General features: G+C 34.3%; 1 protein-coding gene and 1 long non-coding RNA gene across 2 annotated transcripts; both read left to right on the forward strand.

The window, feature by feature from the left end:
• Window positions 1–905: 905 nt before the first annotated feature.
• Window positions 906–4,812, forward strand: LOC106070557 (uncharacterized). The gene is made up of 5 exons (XR_008774609.1): window positions 906–954; window positions 2,047–2,173; window positions 3,896–3,925; window positions 4,179–4,199; window positions 4,776–4,812. It is a non-coding gene; the product is annotated as an uncharacterized LOC106070557 (long non-coding RNA).
• Window position 4,813: 1 nt separating this feature from the next.
• LOC106079133 (uncharacterized) lies at window positions 4,814–16,853 on the forward strand. Its single transcript, XM_056011093.1, has 17 exons — window positions 4,814–4,825; window positions 5,404–5,433; window positions 5,847–5,864; window positions 6,516–6,542; window positions 6,713–6,751; window positions 6,902–6,931; window positions 7,329–7,349; window positions 8,977–9,006; window positions 10,636–10,665; window positions 11,234–11,272; window positions 11,792–11,821; window positions 12,769–12,789; window positions 13,613–13,642; window positions 14,723–14,752; window positions 15,489–15,515; window positions 15,715–15,789; window positions 16,712–16,853. The coding sequence occupies exons 1-16, from the start codon at window positions 4,814–4,816 to the stop codon at window positions 15,757–15,759; spliced, it is 459 nt and encodes a 152-aa protein (XP_055867068.1). The 3' UTR covers window positions 15,760–15,789; window positions 16,712–16,853.
• The last annotated feature ends 1,817 nt before the right edge of the window (window positions 16,854–18,670 follow it).

Below are 18,670 nucleotides of genomic sequence, written 5' to 3' on the forward strand. Positions count from 1 at the left end.
AATAAAATTAACCTTCAATTTTGTGTTTCAAAAGCATTTTTTGAATTAATTAGTTCGTTATATCTGTGACTGCAGATTTCCTGACAAACATTCTTTCATTAGACAATACCGTAATGAATCGCTTACTAAAAATTAATTCGTTTAATTGTTTACTTTATAATCCCATCCCTAGATCTAAAACTCTAATTCAACTCTAAGATGATAAAATTCTCTTCGCACAGATAGTTTTTTATACTTTAACACATGAACATACTAATTATAGTCCATTCATTTCATATTTTGATCAAATAAACATTCAAATTTGGTTTTCTAAAGCATTATTTTTAAGAGACTACATTCGTTTACAAAAGCTGCGAAGCCGAATAGGCCTAGATCTATATTCATTCATGAATCGCGTACTAAAAATTATTTCGTTTAATTGTTCACTTTATAATCCCATTCATTTTTCGTTTTTAATAGATATGAATGTATCGGCTTCGGATAAACCCATTTTCGCAAAACTAATTTTATTTTCGTAGCGAAAGAGAAATAACTTCAAAGGATCATTAGCTAAGTTTAACATACATCTAAATCCAATCCACTACATTAGTAAACACAAACATAGACCCGCAGGCCGCGGGTAATGCCAGGCTAGTATTATTATATTGATGAAAATTCGTAAAACATCATATGCCTTGCCATGGTAATGTAATGTTCAATTCATCCCTTGTTAATATATCGATATGACGTAGACATCATTCTAAATTATTCATTTTCTAAAAGTTAAAGCAAAAAATGTGGACAGTTGATCGGATGTGTTTCGCCATGTATATGATACCATCAGCACTTCTGAAGATTATTCCAAAGGTTATCTTTCCTCTCCTGGTCTATATATACGCTCATTAAAGTGCCGCATGAGTTACACTTCTGCTAAAAGCTTGTAAGTTTTACAGGTCAGGAAATTGGAGCTCTTCAGTAAGTTTCACTTTTTTTTTATCCACCACTAGATTATAGAATGATATTTACTATGTTCAGACCAAATGTCTTCTAAGAATGAAACTTTCGATCATTGATTAAAAACTTTATTTGATATCAACATCTCGAGATTGAACGCTGCTAGAAGCTATATTCTCTACTTTTATTTTTTTTATTTTTACAATTTACGGACTTTCTTTGAAATAATTACATCCTAAGCGAAATTCTTGCAAGACTGAAAGGTAAGGACCGCGGTCAAGGCTCCAACTCGAGAAAATTGTGACAGCAGTCCAAAGCGCACATCACATTATATGGCAGCTAGCCTTTACCAGACTTCCATCCCAAACAAATTCGTTATTTGCACCATCAAGCCATCATAGACAAGCGGCCATCTCAAACCAGGGTGCCATCCTCGACCAGGCTATCATCTAAGACAAGTAGCTAATGGAAGTTTATTTGCTAAAAGTTACATTCTTTTCAGAAGTAATATTTTAAACACTAAAAAAATAAAGAGCATTGACAGGACACAAAATAATAGGAAACAACTTATTTAGATTTAACTCTTTCTCTCCGTATTTATTTTTCCACGTACTGACAGAAGTGCTCGTTTTCACATTCAACCCTGTTATGACTAAACTGCAATAACATTTTTGTTTGTAATCAGAAAACCTTACTTTTGGTATAGATTTATAGGAGAGTGTATGCTCTTTTTGTAGAACACAAGTTACACTTTTTAAAACCAAAAAATTAATCTAATGGGGTCAAATCAGCGATGGTATCATCAATTAGGAAAGAAAGAATTAATAAAGAAATTATATTAGGTTTCGCAAAAAGAGAAATAAAAGAAAATGAAGAAGAACCATAACCTAGATAGCTAAGGTGTAGCAGTGTAGCAATGGAGAAGTTTACGGATACCACATACAATTCTGGAATAACTCCTAGCGAATTTCATCGTCACTTCCGTATTTAATGAAGTCTGGGCTACATTTCCTCACGCTGTTCAATGAGCTCTAGTAAGTACTCAGCGATCTAATCAATCATCTTTCTAAAAGTTAACCACATGAGTGCAATCAACTTGTTTTTGCATTTTAGATTTTGTGATATCTACTTCGAGTCCAACGAAAGAATGAAGTCATTCTCAGCTCTGTTATGTTGTATGGTCTTGGTCTACCCCTGCAAGGCCAGTGTTCTGGGTCTGTTGGATCTTAATAACATTAAAGTAAGTTATGTACTTTCAATACATGTGTTGACACAGGAGGAACCGCTAATGTGTTTCAGACATATAGATAAACAGGGCCGGATTTACACTTGCTAAGGCCCTAAGCTATTTGAGATTATAGACCCCCTTGTAGTCAATCTATTCCTTTGCTTTTTCTTCAAAGCAATATGTAAAGCCCCCAGATAAGTGGGGGCCTAAGCTATAGTTTATGATGCCCTTAGGTAAATCTAGCACTGTAGATAGGAATGCTGCCTATAGGTGAATCTAGCACTGTAGATAGGAATGCTGCCTATAGGTGAACCTAGCACTGTAGATAGGAATGCTGCCTATAGGTGAATCTAGCACTGTAGATAGGAATGCTGCCTATAGGTAAATCTAGCACTGTAGATAGGAATGCTGCCTATAGGTGAACCTAGCACTGTAGATAGGAATGCTGCCTATAGGTGAACCTAGCACTGTAGATAGGAATGCTGCCTATAGGTGAATCTAGCACTGTAGATAGGAATGCTGCCTATAGGTAAACCTAGCACTGTAGATAGGAATGCTGCCTATAGGTGAACCTAGCACTGTAGATAGTGAGGTTTGTTGTCGTCTTATGGAGATAGGAGTAGCTTGATACTACAGGGTGAGACGATAGAGTTTTTACGACACACGACACACGCATGGATGATGATAAGCAATAAACAAAATTCTTTATGAATGTCTCGTTTTGCAAGAAGGGCGATGGAGACAAGGATATGAGATTGAAGTGACCTGACACACTATTGGTACACTTTACTTAAGGGACAATTGTATTGTTGTTTTTTTTTAATTTTTTTGGGTTGAGGGTTTAAATAAGACATTGGCCCTTTACAAAACAATTACATCATTACATAATCATTCCAAAACATCACTGAGGCCAGGTTCATATGTAACTTCATTTAACCTATTCCTTGGTCTGTTGGACCGCTAGGTCACGCACAACCGTCTTTCTCCATTTCTCTGTGTCCTCTAACTTTGATCGAATTTTATTCATTCATTCTTTACTGTTGTCTTCCCATCGATTTCTCTGTCTTCCTCTTCATCTCCTTCCTGTTACTGTTCCCTGAATGAAGGTCTTTGAGTGCTCTAAGGACCTTTTGAGTTTGAGTTTACGTTTTTTGATAGTGGCTAGCAGGGTCATCGTGGAGTCCAATTGCAGTATTAACTCTTTCTCTGCGTAATTATACTACATTCTGGTGGAATCAACGCTGGTATCTTTAGTTAGGAGAGAAAGAGTTAATTCTGTTTCTAATCTCTTCATTCGTGATGCGGTCTCTGAAAGTGACAACTAGGATTTAACTTTATCTTCATAGGTATCAGTTCATTGAATACATATGAATATTAACAATGTAATAATACTAATAACATTATAGATATCCGAATCCTATGGTATCAAGTCGTTAGTCGAACAATTCAACAGTATCGGCAACACTTTTGACACGAGCACGTCTCTTCTATTTGTATCGACGGAGATAGGGTTGTAATCGTTGATAGTTTGTAGTCGTTGATAGTTTGTAGTCAGTTTGTAGTCGTTGATAGTTTGTAGTTGTTGATTGTTTGTAGTTTATAGTTTCTGATATTCTTACTGTAAATTCACTGTAAATATTGAGACATCCCTTTGTATCTGCCTGAATGGACCACTTCCACACATACTGACTTTGTAACCTTGTTTATATTTATCTCTTTGTGTTTTTACCCCAGGACACTGTTAGTAAAACAGTCGAGGGCTTGGTAAGTTTTTGTTATAATTTATATTGATTATTTTGTAAGAACATTTTAAGAAATAGGGTTAAAATTATATAGTCCGGTTCTAGTAGTTAAAACATGAACTCCTTATTTGTTTATTTGTATTCTACTCTACTTGTTTATTACTATATTTTTCATATTATTTTTCTGAAAAAAAAAACCAACATTTTATTTAAATACTCTTTTTTATTTCGAAATAAAATGCATATTAATTGTTATTTAATTTTTGTATTAACAGCCAGTTGTCGGTGGAATCGCGGTATGTATTAAAATTCGGAAATTAATTTAAATATTGGTATCAGAAGTAGTATCAGAAATACTTGAGATCTGGAGTCCATCTGTCTTGCAACCACATAAATATTACAGCAGCATATAAAAAGTGTTGAGCCCTTCCCCCTTTCCCATTTCATGTATAGTATAGGAATGTATTCCTGTTTGACCCCCCCCCCAACCAACAACCCCTGAGGGCATGTGTGTATTATTAATAAACAAATACTGGGCTTTTTAACATGTGTAATATTAAAAAAAAAGAGAGAGAGAGAGAGAGAAATCTGTGAGGAAATATTTAACCGAGAGGACGACAAAGAAAGAGGGTGAAAGAAAAAATGAGGATTGAAGAGAAGGAGAGGGGAGGAGTTACTTGAACAGGGAGTGAGATAAAGCGACTATAAGAGTGGAAAACAGCGATACATAGACAGACATGACCATGTTATAGAATAGTTTCTTAATACTTAAATATAACATTTGAAATGACCTCAATTAACAAATTCACTGTTCTCTTGTTACTACTTTAACTTATGACACACTTTTGAAATAAAAATTGTTTATTTTGCAGAGTGGTGCTCTTAACACAGCCGGAGGATTGGTTAGTATATGTTAATCTTTGTTTCTCTATTATTCTCTCTCTTTGTTTTTCATTTGTCTCTTTCTCTTTGTCTCTCTATCTCTTTGTCTGTTTCACTTTGTTTCTCTTAGTATCTTTCTCTTTGTCTCTTTCTCTTTTTTTCTCTTTCTCTTTGTCTCTCATTCTCTTAGTCTCTTTCTCTTTGTTTCTCTTTCTCTTTATCTCTCTTTCTCTTTGTCTCTCTTTTTCCTTGTTTCTCTTTTTCTTTTTTGCCTCTCTCTGTTTTTTTATTCTTTCTCTCTTTGTCTTTCTCATTGTTTCTCTCCTTTTCTATCTCTTTCTCTGTCTCTCTTTGTCTCTCTCTTTCTCGTTCTCTTTGTCTCTCTAAGTCTTTCTATGTCTCTCTTCCTCTCTTTCTGTCTCTCTCTTTATCTCTATCTCTCTCTGCATTATTCCAATTTTTTTTTGTGTTTCACGTTGTTTTTTTTATTCAATTTCCATCAAATTTAAATATATGATTATTTTCATCGCCTAAATTAAGAAATTCAATTAGGTCAATACGTTCTTAACGCTACTGATTTTAAATCAGGTCAGTCATGATAGTATCTGTCTATTTCAGACTAGTGTCGCAGGCAAGCGTGGAGAATTTGTAAGTACTTCTATTTAGTAATCATCCGGTTGATAAAAATATGCTATGTAAACCATTTCATTTAAAAGTAATTAGTTATTTTAAACAAAAAATACGTAAAATATGCAGCAACATGTCAACCACTATTTACAAAAATGTGCTACAAAGGTAATTACAGCAATGAAGGTGTATTAGGTTACGGTCCGCACCGTCACTACAAAGTTTTAATGTACTGAAAAATAGTATGCTGTAGTAAAGTTAGATGTTTTAATTTTCAAGGTTAATCACATATATATATATATATATATATATATATATATATATATATATATATATATATATATATATATATATATTTATATATCTGAAATACAATAATCAACAAAAACAATACAATCGACTCTTAATATTAATATTTTCCTTTTCTTTAACAGCCATTTCTTGGTGGACCTGTAAGTAGAGAGTATCTATTAAAACATTTTGAATGCTGAATTCTTTATAAGCATACCTGTAATTACTCTCTTGTCTGTCTGTCTGGATGGAATTTATGTATATATAAATGTATGTATGCATGTATCTCTGTCTATTTATCTGTCTGTCTGTTTGTCTGTCTGTCTGTTTATCTATCTATCGTTCTATTTATTTTTCTAATATAAAATATTTGGTCGTTTGAATAGCGTTTTTTTTCAACTCAAACTTCTGCATTAGCTCTTATTGAACTCCGTGTTGCTACTATTGGGTCAAAGCAAATACAGACTTCCTGCCTCTTACTCTTTAGTTAATCCTAGCTTCCCTGTTCTTTGATCTTTATAATTCAAGCTATCATCTTCTCTCGTTTTATGGTACTATATCTCTGCAAACTGCAGCACCCTGTGCTACACTCCGGCAGAACCTGCCACGTCGTTGGCCCCAAACGACATCGTTCCGACCACAGCTAATGCCCAGGCATTCATCTCAATTCCCGTGTGATCCAGTCGCTTCGCCACTGGAGGAGACCATAAAGCACATTGCATATCGGTTATTTGTTAAGGCTGTACAATTTACATTTATAAATTTATATTTTTAAGCTTAAATAATTTGATATTGTTAATTTACACTTTTAGGGCAAACGAGAAGCGCTTGACGAGGAAGTGAGTATTAACAAACTCTTGAGTTCAGACTTAGTCTAGAGGTTTACACTTCCAGATTATATTTGTATGAACTTTGTTGATCAGTTAATTACGTGTATTTTGAGCTATTTTTTCTGCATTTTTTTGGTCAAATTTCAACACATTAAAATTTCAATTCTTATGTTATGCAGGATAAACGGGCACTTTTTGACTTGGTTCAGGGTTTAACGGTAGGTATAGCTCCACTAAGAACTAGCGTTAAATAACTTGTTTTTTCTTTTTTGGGTCTAGTTTTAATTAACATTTTAAAGATGTACAATGATTATTGCATTTATTTTAGTTTACGAACTTGTAAATGGGTTTCTTCTTTTTCCCTACAGGATACTGTTGGACAAACTCTTGAAGGAGTAGTGAGTACTGTTTTATTAAAAAAGAAAAAAAACAATTTGTAAAAATATTTCTAATCGCATAGATTTTATTATTGTTGGTCTAGATCAGTGTTTACCAAACTTTTTTTCCTTAACGGAACACTTTTTACATTCTGAGCATTTAGCGGAACATTTTGCTCTTTTTTTTTATAGAGATTAATGCCCGTAGTAGCTAACTAGTTAATTCTTCCAGTAGTTCGTGGAACACTTGTTCAGACCTCGTTGAACACTGCGTTTCTGCGGAACACAGCTTGGGAAACACAGATCTGGATGTATTACAAATTTAATTACATAACTGATCCAAACTAATTGCTTCAATCGTATAACCTTGTTTTTTTAAAAGTATTTTTAAAATGTTTTTCTTGTTTTATTCTTACAGCCAGTTCTCGGTGGACTTGCGGTAAGTTGCTTTTCTTTACAGTATACTTAGACTGTAATACTCACACGCCCTCCTGATCAAAGGGCAGCAGTTTTACCCCATAGAAACCACTCCCGACTTTGTTTAAAATTATCCCTTTAAAGTAGAACACAAGGCTACTAATATGATAGTTTAATGATAAATTTTGGCTATTCTTTTGGTAGTATATTTATTTATGAACACCATATTGACCATACGCAAGGTATGGAACATGAGAGAGAGAGAGAGAGAGACAGACAGACAGACAGACTGAAAGAGTGAGACAGAGAAACAAGATATAGACAAGAAAAAAAGAGAAAGGAAGAGGGAGAAAAAGTTAGCGAGAAAGAGAGAGAAAAGATAGATAAAGAGAGAGAGAGAGAGAGAAAGAGAGAACTACATACATTCTGTCAACCCAATGTAAAACATGAGATGCTTGACACAGTGACACCTAACCTTTCGAGTCTTGCTAAAGGTTACTAGGTTATGAATTGCATTTAAAAGTATGAATCTATTTGTTTTTTGTTTTTGGTTTTTTTTTTTGTTTTTTTTTTTGGTTTAGGTTAAGCCAACAACGTCATATGAAAAAGAAATACAGTTTTTAGAGATAGCGATGATAAAGGCTGTTAAAAGAGTAGCGTTTAGGAATTGGTAGAATGTTTCCACTGAGAAGTTATGGACTTTTTTTCTTGTATACTGACATCAACGATGTACACATAGTCTCTCCCTCATTGAATTAAATGTTTTTAATTGTCAGCACTCTTTATTACCTCTTGATTACTTCATGATTATCTTTTGATTACCTCTTGATTACTTCATGATTATCTTTTGATTACCTCTTGATTACTTCATGATTATCTTTTGATTACTTCATGATTATCTTTTGATTACCTCTTGATTACTTCATGATTATCTTTTCATTACCTCTTGATTACATTTTGATTACATCTTGATTACATCTTGATTACATCTTGATTACCTTTTTGATCCCCTCTTGATTATCTTTTGATTTCTTCTTGATTATCTCTTGATTTCTTTTTGATTACCTCTTGATTTCTTCTTGATTATCTCTTGATTTCTTCTTGATTATCTCTTGATTTCTTCTTGATTATCTCTTGATTTCTTCTTGATTATCTCTTGATTTCTTCTTGATTATCTCTTGATTCTCTCTTTCCATTGTTGGTCTTCACCTGTTCTACTTGTAATATAGGAGTTCGTGTCACCTCCGCTTAAAACATGGTCATTACTCTGCACAAGACAGAAGGGAGGTTACCAGCAGGGTCCAAAACTTTGTGCATTAATGTAATTCGGAAATTTCGGTTGAGTTTGCTTAACGCCCTTACCCTCTCCCAGATAGCCTCTTCCCAATGTATCCATATACATTTGACAAGGAAGCATCATAAAACATGAAATAGACAATTACTATAAATAAATATTTATAAAAAACGAGTACACTTTGTTTTAACTATATCGATATATATCTACATATCAGGACATTTTTGTTTAATTATACAGGTCTCTTGCTAACTCTTTCTACTTTTTTATTTAACACCTCATGTGTAAGCAGGTTATGGTTTCTTCTTATAAACAGTTAAAATATTTATTCTAAATTGTATCTTATGTATTACAGAGTGGTGTAGTGAAAACAGCTGGAGGACTGGTAAGTGGGTCAAGTAGATATACAGTTTTATAAGACGTAGTATATTGCTTTATGAAAAAACTGAAAGTATGTGTTGTCACACATCAATGGTTTAGAGAAAAAAGTGAAGTTCAGACTTTGTTCGTAAAATATTTGAAATGTTCCGGATGTTCATTCAGAGTTGAAGACCTAGTTCAAACCTCCCGCAGGACGACGGGAAATAGGAGGATAGGAACACGGGACCATTGAGACGACCGAACAACAGTCCAGCGCGCTTACCGCACGACCAGGCAGCCGTTCTAAGGCAGATGATGAAGATGCTTATTCAGCCAGCTCGACTTCAATGTACCACGTATGATTGAGGTCACTTAAAGGGGAATAAATATTAATGTATTCACATCAATAGGGTAGGGAGTATGACAAGATATCAACATATTAACATTGTTTATTTTCGTGATGATAAATAAATATTCGAAGAAACTGACTCATTTAAATATCTGGAGCCAATTATAAAACGTAAAGTAACCTTTTCAGACTGAGATTCATACACAGATGATGTAAGTCATCTGTTTCTAAGCCACGGTTAACGAGGGTGTCATGTGGCAAGCACAACGACCTACCGCCTTAACTTTTCCCCAACTTATGTAAGGTGTCCTTAAAGCAGGATGGACTCAGAGGCGCCCTAAAAATCACGGGATTAAAAATCCAAATCTTCACCAGGATTTTCTAAGTTGGACCACTCGGTTTGTAGGCCGAACACCTTTACCACTCAGCCACCGTACCTCCAGGCTAAATATGACAAAAATGCATTTTCTTAACCGAAACATAGTGTTTGTTTGAATCAACACAGCCTTATTTGTCCATAAAGCCAAAGTCTAAAGGACTAATCGAAATCTTTTTTTTTTGACAACAATATATTTAAAACAGCCATATTTCTCAATATTGTAATTTTTTTCCTCTTCTTATTTCAAACAAAATTAATTAGTTACCACTTATTAATTAATTAATGGTTTTATTTACTGCTTTGGATCACCGAATATTTGTGCAAAGTTTCTTGTTGATCCAAAAATGGGAAGTGAGATAAATCAATTGTACACAGTTTGTACTAGACAGACAGAGAAACAGACAGACGGAGTGAGTACATATAAGTTTTATAAAAAAAAAACACAAAAAAACTTGTAGTACATAAGAAAGAAGTTAAACATTTAGTTTTGCCGAACAAAAGAGGTCAGCGGGTCAGCTCTCAAAGCCGGACACACATTTGAGGCGTAAATAACAAGACCTTTCAGCGGACATGGGTAGAAAAAAATGGAAGCATAGACACAGGCAGACAATGGATATGTCTACATCAGAAGTGCCATGGAATGCATGTCACGACTGGGTTAACTTAATCATGTGAAATACTGCACTCACCCTTACTCTTCAGAATCGAAGCCATTACTAGTATTGATGCTCAAAATTTTATCATAAATCTTGTCCATTGCATAATCAATACTTCCTATATTCTGTACACCGGAGACACCAGATTGCTGAAATTGTATAGAGTTATCTACCATAAATGAAAATCTACAGTAGTGTTCATGTTTTTTTAATTTCTAGATTGACTTTAACCTTACATGTTTATAAAAATGTTGTTTTTTTTTCTTGCAGGGCAGCGCTACAGGTGCAGGGTCAAGTATAGTGAGTTGTTATTTTTTCTCCCACTTAACATTCTAAGATCAAGTTTAAATTTGCATAATTATTCATAGTCGATGACAATACACGAATCAATAGTTAGTGGTTCCTTCCCTTAAATAAGCTTTGTTTTTTAAAAGTATTCATTTTTCTTATATTTGTTTCTATTGCTTGTTTCGTTTAGTATTGTGACATTGTATCTCTAAGTAAATTGTTTGTGATATTTATAATTGGGCCTCTTATTATTTTTTATGGCTGTACAATTTACATTTTAAAATTGCATAATTAAATATTCGTTATTAAAATGGATATTTAATATTTTTTTTCAAATTCTTAATTTAAAATTTTAGGGCAAAAGAGATTTGTCTGTCGAAGGCTTGAGTATTAAAATAAAATATTCCTTTCAGACTTAGTAGCCGTTCAAATTTGTAGAATAAAACTCAAGTTCAAAATTAGATTTTATGAACTTTGCAAACCCAATAACAGCCAATTACGCGTATATTGTGGTCTTTTTTATTTTCTGCATTTTGGTCAAAATTTAGCCAAATAAATTTTCAATTCTTATGTTTCGCAGCTTAAAAGGGCTCTTCTTGATCTGGCACAGGGTTTAAAGGTAGGTATTGCTACAGTAAACATTAGTGTCTAATAATATTCATTAGAATTTTGCTTTGCAAAGTCTTACGTAATCATCTGACTTTACATGTTGTGGGCTAATATCATCTTGACTTCACTTCTTACTAATTATTACTTCTCATTAGCCTCAGAACATTACAAAATAGAAATATACTTCATACTAGTTTCACTTGTATACAATGACACTTTATTTATCACTGGGAAATCCGTCCAGTCTTCCTAAAACGTCGCTATCTCTAACTACTATCCAAAACAACCTACTTCTAACATAACGCCATGTTGGTCTCTTGTTCGCCTAAGTCTACTACGTCATTAGTCTGTCTTACTACGTCATTACTTTTACCGTCGCTAAAACTATACACAATATATTTGTCTAACAAAACTAACCTACTCTCTAAACTAGTACATAACATACAAGATAGGCCAATACAAGACTTGTGGCATTGTTAATTTACTTTTTTACGAATATGTAGACACTTTTTCTTTTATTTTTTCCCAGGAGAGTGTTGGACAAACTCTTGAAGGAGTAGTAAGTAGTGGTTTAGTCTTTAAAAAAAGATACTTTAAAAAAAAAACGTTTCTAAGAAATGTAATGGACCTCATTCACCAATCGTAAACAAACAACATTTAGCAACGTGATAATATTGATAAAACAACGAAAAAAACGTATCACGTGACAACCTTATGGATTACGTATTTTGTAGAGAAGAGACAGAGAACCACAGAGAAAGAAATTGATATCTGGGTGGATTCTACCGTAACTGGTTTTTAACAGTATTTACAAAATAAATAAATTTAAAAAAAAAAATGGGGGAACGACCTGAATTCGAACTCGTGAGGTACTTATGACTAGAGAAGAGTGCACAGTTGTGTATTGTTTGTTTCGACCTATAAGGGGGATTAATACAGCTTATACCACCACTTCAGTCAAGTACAATTGTATTCACTTGTTCGAGATACCAAACAAAATAATTAATTACCAACAGTTAATTAACTGGTTTGTTAACTTTTTTAAAATTGATTGTCAGGTAAAAGAAATAGTTGTGCAAAATGTCAGCTTGATCCGAGATAGGGTGTAGAAACAAGTGTACAAACTGTTTACCAGACAGACAAAAGGAATTGATATAAGCTTTGGAAATACCCTCTAAACATTATAATAAAAAACACATCCTGTTTAAGCCAGACCAATTTTGTTAATTTTTCAAACATCAAATATCAATTAAAATAACATTACAGCTTCTCTTGGGACTAAATATCCCAATCCTTGATATATATATTCATATATATATATATATATATATATATATATATATAGAGAGAGAGAGAGAGAGAGAGAGAGAGAGAGAGAGAGAAAGAGAGAGAGAGAGAGAGATGTAGATAGATATAGATAAATATATTGCAAGATAGTGCTGAAAATATTCTATACAAATTATAATTAGGCCTATAACGATATATTTTTGTTTGTTTTTTTTACAGCCAGTTGTCGGTGGAATTGCCGTAAGTTGTCTATCTTATTTATATACTTAGACTGCAATGCCTTCGCGCAGTACGGTTCCCAGCATGGTCCAAAAGTTTGTGTATGAACTTAATTCGGAATGTTTGTTGTGTTTGCTTAGCACCCTTAAGCTTCTACCATACAAGCCCTTTCCCCACATTTTCCTATAAATTTGACCAAAATCACTGAGTATCACATAACATGAAATAGTCACTAGTCAAAGGGAAACAAATGTGTCAATTTTTGTTTTAGCTACATCCATATTTCTACCTATCAGGATTATTTATTTTATTTATTTATAAGACTAAAGCTAAGACTGCTTTATTGATCCTTACATTTGATGTGATTATAAGGACTCTTTTCTCATATAAAGACAACACAACAGAAACATACATATAAATAGAACAGACACAACATAAAGAGTTCATTCACCGACTACACACAAGCATCTTAGTCCATTTCATGTTCCCTGATCAACGAGTTGTGTTGATATAGTCTGACCGATACGGGTACAAACGTTTTTTTTTTGTAACGTTCTGTTCTTGTTTTGATTGACAGCAGTCGCCCACTTCGCGATGACCTAACGTAGTTCTGATGGAGCGGGTGGCCGTCGTTTTCCAAGATTTTTTAAAATTTTTTATAGACACGTTTGTTTTAAAAGTTCCTTTAAATATTGCAATGTTGTGAGTGTAATTTTTGATATCACTCTTATGGCTGTATGAATCTTATTTCCTGCCTTTTTAAAAACATCAGTTGTGTAACTAGGTTAGAGTTTCTTTTGTCAACAGTGCCATATTATTCTAAATTTCATCTTATGTATTACAGAGTGGTGTAGTGAAAACTGCTGGAGGACTGGTAAGTGGACCGTGTAGACTTCGTGTTTTATCAGACGTAACTAATTGCTTTATGAATACATTGAAAGTGTTTTCACGCCTCATTGGTTAAAAGAACAACGTGGAGTTCCCGTTCACACTTGTTTTGTTTATAAAACGTTTGACATGTTCCGGATGTTCCCTCAAAATTGAAAATTATCTCCTTCCTAGTCCTAACCTGCCACAGGACGACGGGGAACGGCAGGGTTTGAACCAGGGAACATCGAGACGACCGAACGACAGTCCAGCGCGCATACCGCACAACCAGGCAGTCATCTGTAGGGCAGATGATGAAGGGGGCTAGTTGTGAACTCCTGGCCTATGCCTTTGACACGGACACATAACGTCTGCACCACTTCAAGAAACACCAGGGATGCATTAAAAATAAGATATATTTAATTAAGAAATATGAATAATTATAACTGTAGATAACGCCAATAAAAGCTGAATCCCTAAATATACATCAAACTATAAAACTGCCTTATAGTGTACTCTTACTAGTCAATCACAAAACTCCGGTCCCTGACAACAATAACAAAGCACAAGCGCCGTCACTCTGTGCCAACCAATGGACCAATGAAAAATAGTAACTAATAATAAAGAATTAAAGAATTTCTTAAATCTTACAACCAAGGTTCTATTAACTGCTGTTTACAATACTGTACACAAACATAATCACAACAGGGCTTATTTAGCCAGATGGACTTCGATGTGCCCAGCATGTTTGCATTGTCTTAAAGGGGGATAAATAATGTATTCACATCGATTGGGTAGGGAATGTGACATGGTCAGCGACATATTGACATTGTTTATGTAATGCAAGTCACGACTGGGTCTGCTTTTATCATTAATCTTTATAATCGAAACCATGAGTGCACATAATTATGTTATATCTTGCCCCTTGCATAGTCAATACTTCCCATATTCTGTACACCAAATACACCACATTGCTAGATTTTTAGAGTTATCTACCTTGCATGAAAATCTCCAGCTATGTTCATGTTTAAATTTCTAGATTGACTTTAATATTACATGTTTTGAAAACAATTTATTATTCTTGCAGGGTGGTGCTACAGGCACAGGATCAGGATTAGTGAGTATTAATTTTATGTTAAATTAGCTAAATTGCTCACTTTCTCACTACAGTGGCATATCCTTGAAACACATAAACGACCATTGGCTAGGCTGTTGTAATCCCAGACACTGCAGCGTTTTCAGCCTTCTTTGTACTTCTGGTTTGTACACTTTCACGATCTGGGAACTTTTCTTAATGCTTGATCTCCGTGTTATCGACTACTTCTTTGTACTTCTGGTTTGTACACCTTAGCGATCTGGGAACTTTCCTTCCTGCTTGATCTCCGTGTTATCGCAGCCTTTTTTCTACTTCTGGTTTGTACACCTTAGCGATCTGGGAACATTTCCTTCCTGCTTGATCTCCGTGTTAACGACTACTTCTTTGTACTTCTGGTTTGTACACCTTAGCGATCTGGGAACTTTCCTTCCTGCTTGATCTCCGTGTTATCGCAGCCTTTTTTCTACTTCTGGTTTGTACACTTTCACGATCTGGGAACTTTCCTTCCTGCTTGATCTCCGTGTTATCGACTACTTCTTTCTCCCAACAGTTCGTTTTAATTCTGTAGATCTTCATGTCACGCCTGGATACATCAGTGTAGCTTAGAAATGGACGATTTGTAGCTTTCGATATCATGTGAAATACAGTGCATACTGCATAGTCTTCATTAGCAAAATAAATGTCTTTTATTTCTGTTTTAATTCTTCTGTCATAGATTAAACATATAATCCTTTCAAAATCATATTTTTAATTTCAGTTGAAAAGAAACCTGGCAGATAAAGTCGTGAGTACTTCAGAACGCATTACTTAATATATGTTATAGAAGGAGTGCATCAACATTTAGGCATGGGACCAAATATGTTTGTGACATTGAGTTTTGTCTGTCACTGGTGTAATGCTATTTTAGAGTTAAATTATAGAGTTCATATTTCTATTTACATTTTTTTTTGGACAAATTTTCCTGATGTTTTGTTTGTCCACAGTCTGGTATAGTGGCTTCCTTGGAGGTACCATCTCTCGAGCTCTGAGAGCGACATTAGCCTGGAGGAACTCAACAGGTGGCCGATTTTCTGTTATTGTAAACATATTATTTGCATAATTATAGTAATTAGTAATTAACGAATTGGCAAAATATAATAGCTGTATTTTTTAGCATCACAGCTAACGTGCAGTCGATTGACCGTAGAAATTACTAATAAAAATTTGAGCATGAGACTCGATAGTGTCCAAAAATTATTTTAATAAATATCTACCTAAGGATTTGAAAAATTGTATACAGTAACTGTAATATATACGTACGCTTGTCTAGTGCAAATAAAGGGAGGCAATGACACTCATCTCATTAGATAAATGCTAATTTCCCTTTTTTAATCGCCTTTTTGTCTTATTTATATTTACTGGGAGAAACTAAGCTTTGGGGGAGGGGTAATGAAGATTAAAACTTTAAAAAAAAATCCAATAGGATTGGGACCCCAATTACTTTCCCTTTCATAAATTCTTTATACACCCCCCCCCCCCCCAAGAAAAAATATCGGCTAAATTCTATTGTTGATTATTCTTTTGTTGATGCATAATAAAAAAAAGCTACTTAACAATACTAACTTACTATTACAAAATTAACATGTGCTAGAGTCATTAGCATCGAATCACTTTAATTTTATAATGGGTGGTATCCGATGCGTTCCGCACCCATCGCACTCTCTTAGTGACGCCACAGCGAACAAAATATGAGATAAAGTCATTCGTGAAACATTTCTTAATATTTTATTTATGGTTATGTCTGCGCTAGATGTGGCAGAATATGTAGGTCGCAGCTGAGGCTGCGTAGCCAAGAGAAATACTGCATTCCTCAATAATCTTCGGACTCGAAGACAAGCCTTATTATTATTATTATTTATTGTAGAAAAGATGTTTAACATAACATATATAACATCTAACAATATAACATGTATATATATATATAACTATAATTATTTTCAGATTTGGACCTAATAATGATGCAGTAATAAAATGGACGTCTCCTCTAAAAATTATCTGAAATCAAAGAAAATGAAAATTATATAATAACTTTTGCAGAATGTTTGACAATAATAAATGTTCAATAAAAGGCAGATCTGTTGTACTTTGTGTGGTGTTGTTTTGTCTTAAGTTATATCTTTATGAGAGTGTGGCGGAATAGATCTCATTGCTTACTAAAGAAAATCAATCTATGAAACAGTGGTTCTAAGCTTGCTCGACTATGAGACCTGGGCGCTCTAGGACTCGTACAATTAAAGGAATATTTGCTCCATAATGCGCTTACGTCGTAAAGAAGACTAAAAAATAGTTATGCTCCAGCTAAAGGCGTTACAAATCTCAAACCAGGCACCATTTTTTAATTGCTGGACTAGAAGAGTGCTATACGCAGAAGATAACACACACATACAAGACACCTAAAAGGGCCCTTTTACCAAAGACCCACCTTCCTCTTATTTAAAAAAAACAACATTACTTCTAATCAAAATAGAACTTCCAGCTTTAAAACTCTTCACATTTGCTATTTGTCTATGAATTCTAGTATCTCTTTACTCGCCCCCCCCCCGGTCTCAATCACTAAAAAAAATCCAGTTAATTTTAATGTATTAACATGGAAAGAGGGATGTTAGTCTGTGAGTGTTCATACGCGGGGGTTAATTAAAAGAACAACAATTACTATATAAAAATATACTTTAAAAAAATTAATTGAAATCCATCAGAGGGCAAGAACCGCAAAATCACTGCAATTTATCTGAATACTGTAAGATTTATTTTCCCTTTTTGTTTAAACAAATATTGACAAATACCAATAATTAATCAACTCGTTGGTAAATTTTTTGATTGATTCATTATCTTCGTCAATGAATAATTGTGCAAAATTTCTAATATTTTCGAGAATGGGAAATGGGAGAAAAAAAACGTGTATAAGTATCCGACCATGACAGACGGAATGAGTTAATAGAAGCTTTGTACATACATAGCTTTTCGCATTTAAAATAAAGTACCACATTTTATTACATGCGATCTATGGGCAGACGATGTGAAGGTCATCTGTTTCTTTGGCCAACGTTAACGAGCAGGGTGTCATGTGACCAGCACAACGAACAGCCACGCTTTACATTTCTAATTTCAAGTGGAATCTTGGACGTCATCAAAATGTCAAAATATTCAAAATTTTAACCTTCAGGGCGAGTAGAAATCTGAATCCAAACTAATAATGCCTTGTGAATAAATGCAAACATGAATAAAGCCTTAGGAGAAATCAAGAACTGCTAACCTAGACCTAAATGCCAAGTTCTTTCGACACTTCTGACACCAAAATGTATAGTCCCTTGAACCAATGAGCAAAGATCCGAGCAGAGATGTTTTGTCAAATGTTTTACATATTTGTTATGCTCCTTCAGAGTTGAAGATAATCTACTTCCTAGCCCAAAACTTCCACAGGTTGACAGAGGATGGCTGCGGGCAGGCTATGAACCAGGGAACATCGATACGACCGAACATCAGTCAAGCGCACATACCGCTCGACCAGGCACATCAGATAATGGCCAGGTTTTCTTACACTGAGAAATTTGCCATTAATTGCTCTACGTCTGAATTGTAAAAAAAACAACTATAGTTGGCATTAGAAATGAATTTGGTAGCAACATGTTAATCTGTTGTTTTGCACTTTAATGGAGAGACCTGCTGTCTATCATCTCGCAATCTATAAACCCATATCTCCATAATGTCAAATTCTTCTAGAAACCTGTCATGTACATAACAAAGTGTTGATATCATTTACTAGCAAACATTGTGCTGAGAAAACTTTAAATGATAAATGGTAACGTCTAAACGTTAAAGCTATGATATATCGATGAACGACAAAAAAAAACAACAACTCTTGGCTACCTATCCAAAGGGCGTGAGTTCGAATCGACTCGA

This window comes from Biomphalaria glabrata, chromosome 14 (genome assembly GCF_947242115.1).
Source record: "Biomphalaria glabrata chromosome 14, xgBioGlab47.1, whole genome shotgun sequence".
NCBI lineage: Eukaryota > Metazoa > Mollusca > Gastropoda > Planorbidae > Biomphalaria > Biomphalaria glabrata.

Bases quoted from the DNA above. Each gene is read 5' to 3' on its own strand.
- LOC106079133 (XM_056011093.1), top strand. The intron at 6,752-6,901 runs GTAGGTATAGCT...TTTTCCCTACAG, and splicing joins ACTTGGTTCAGGGTTTAACG to GATACTGTTGGACAAACTCT. The intron at 10,666-11,233 runs GTGAGTTGTTAT...TATGTTTCGCAG, and splicing joins CAGGTGCAGGGTCAAGTATA to CTTAAAAGGGCTCTTCTTGA.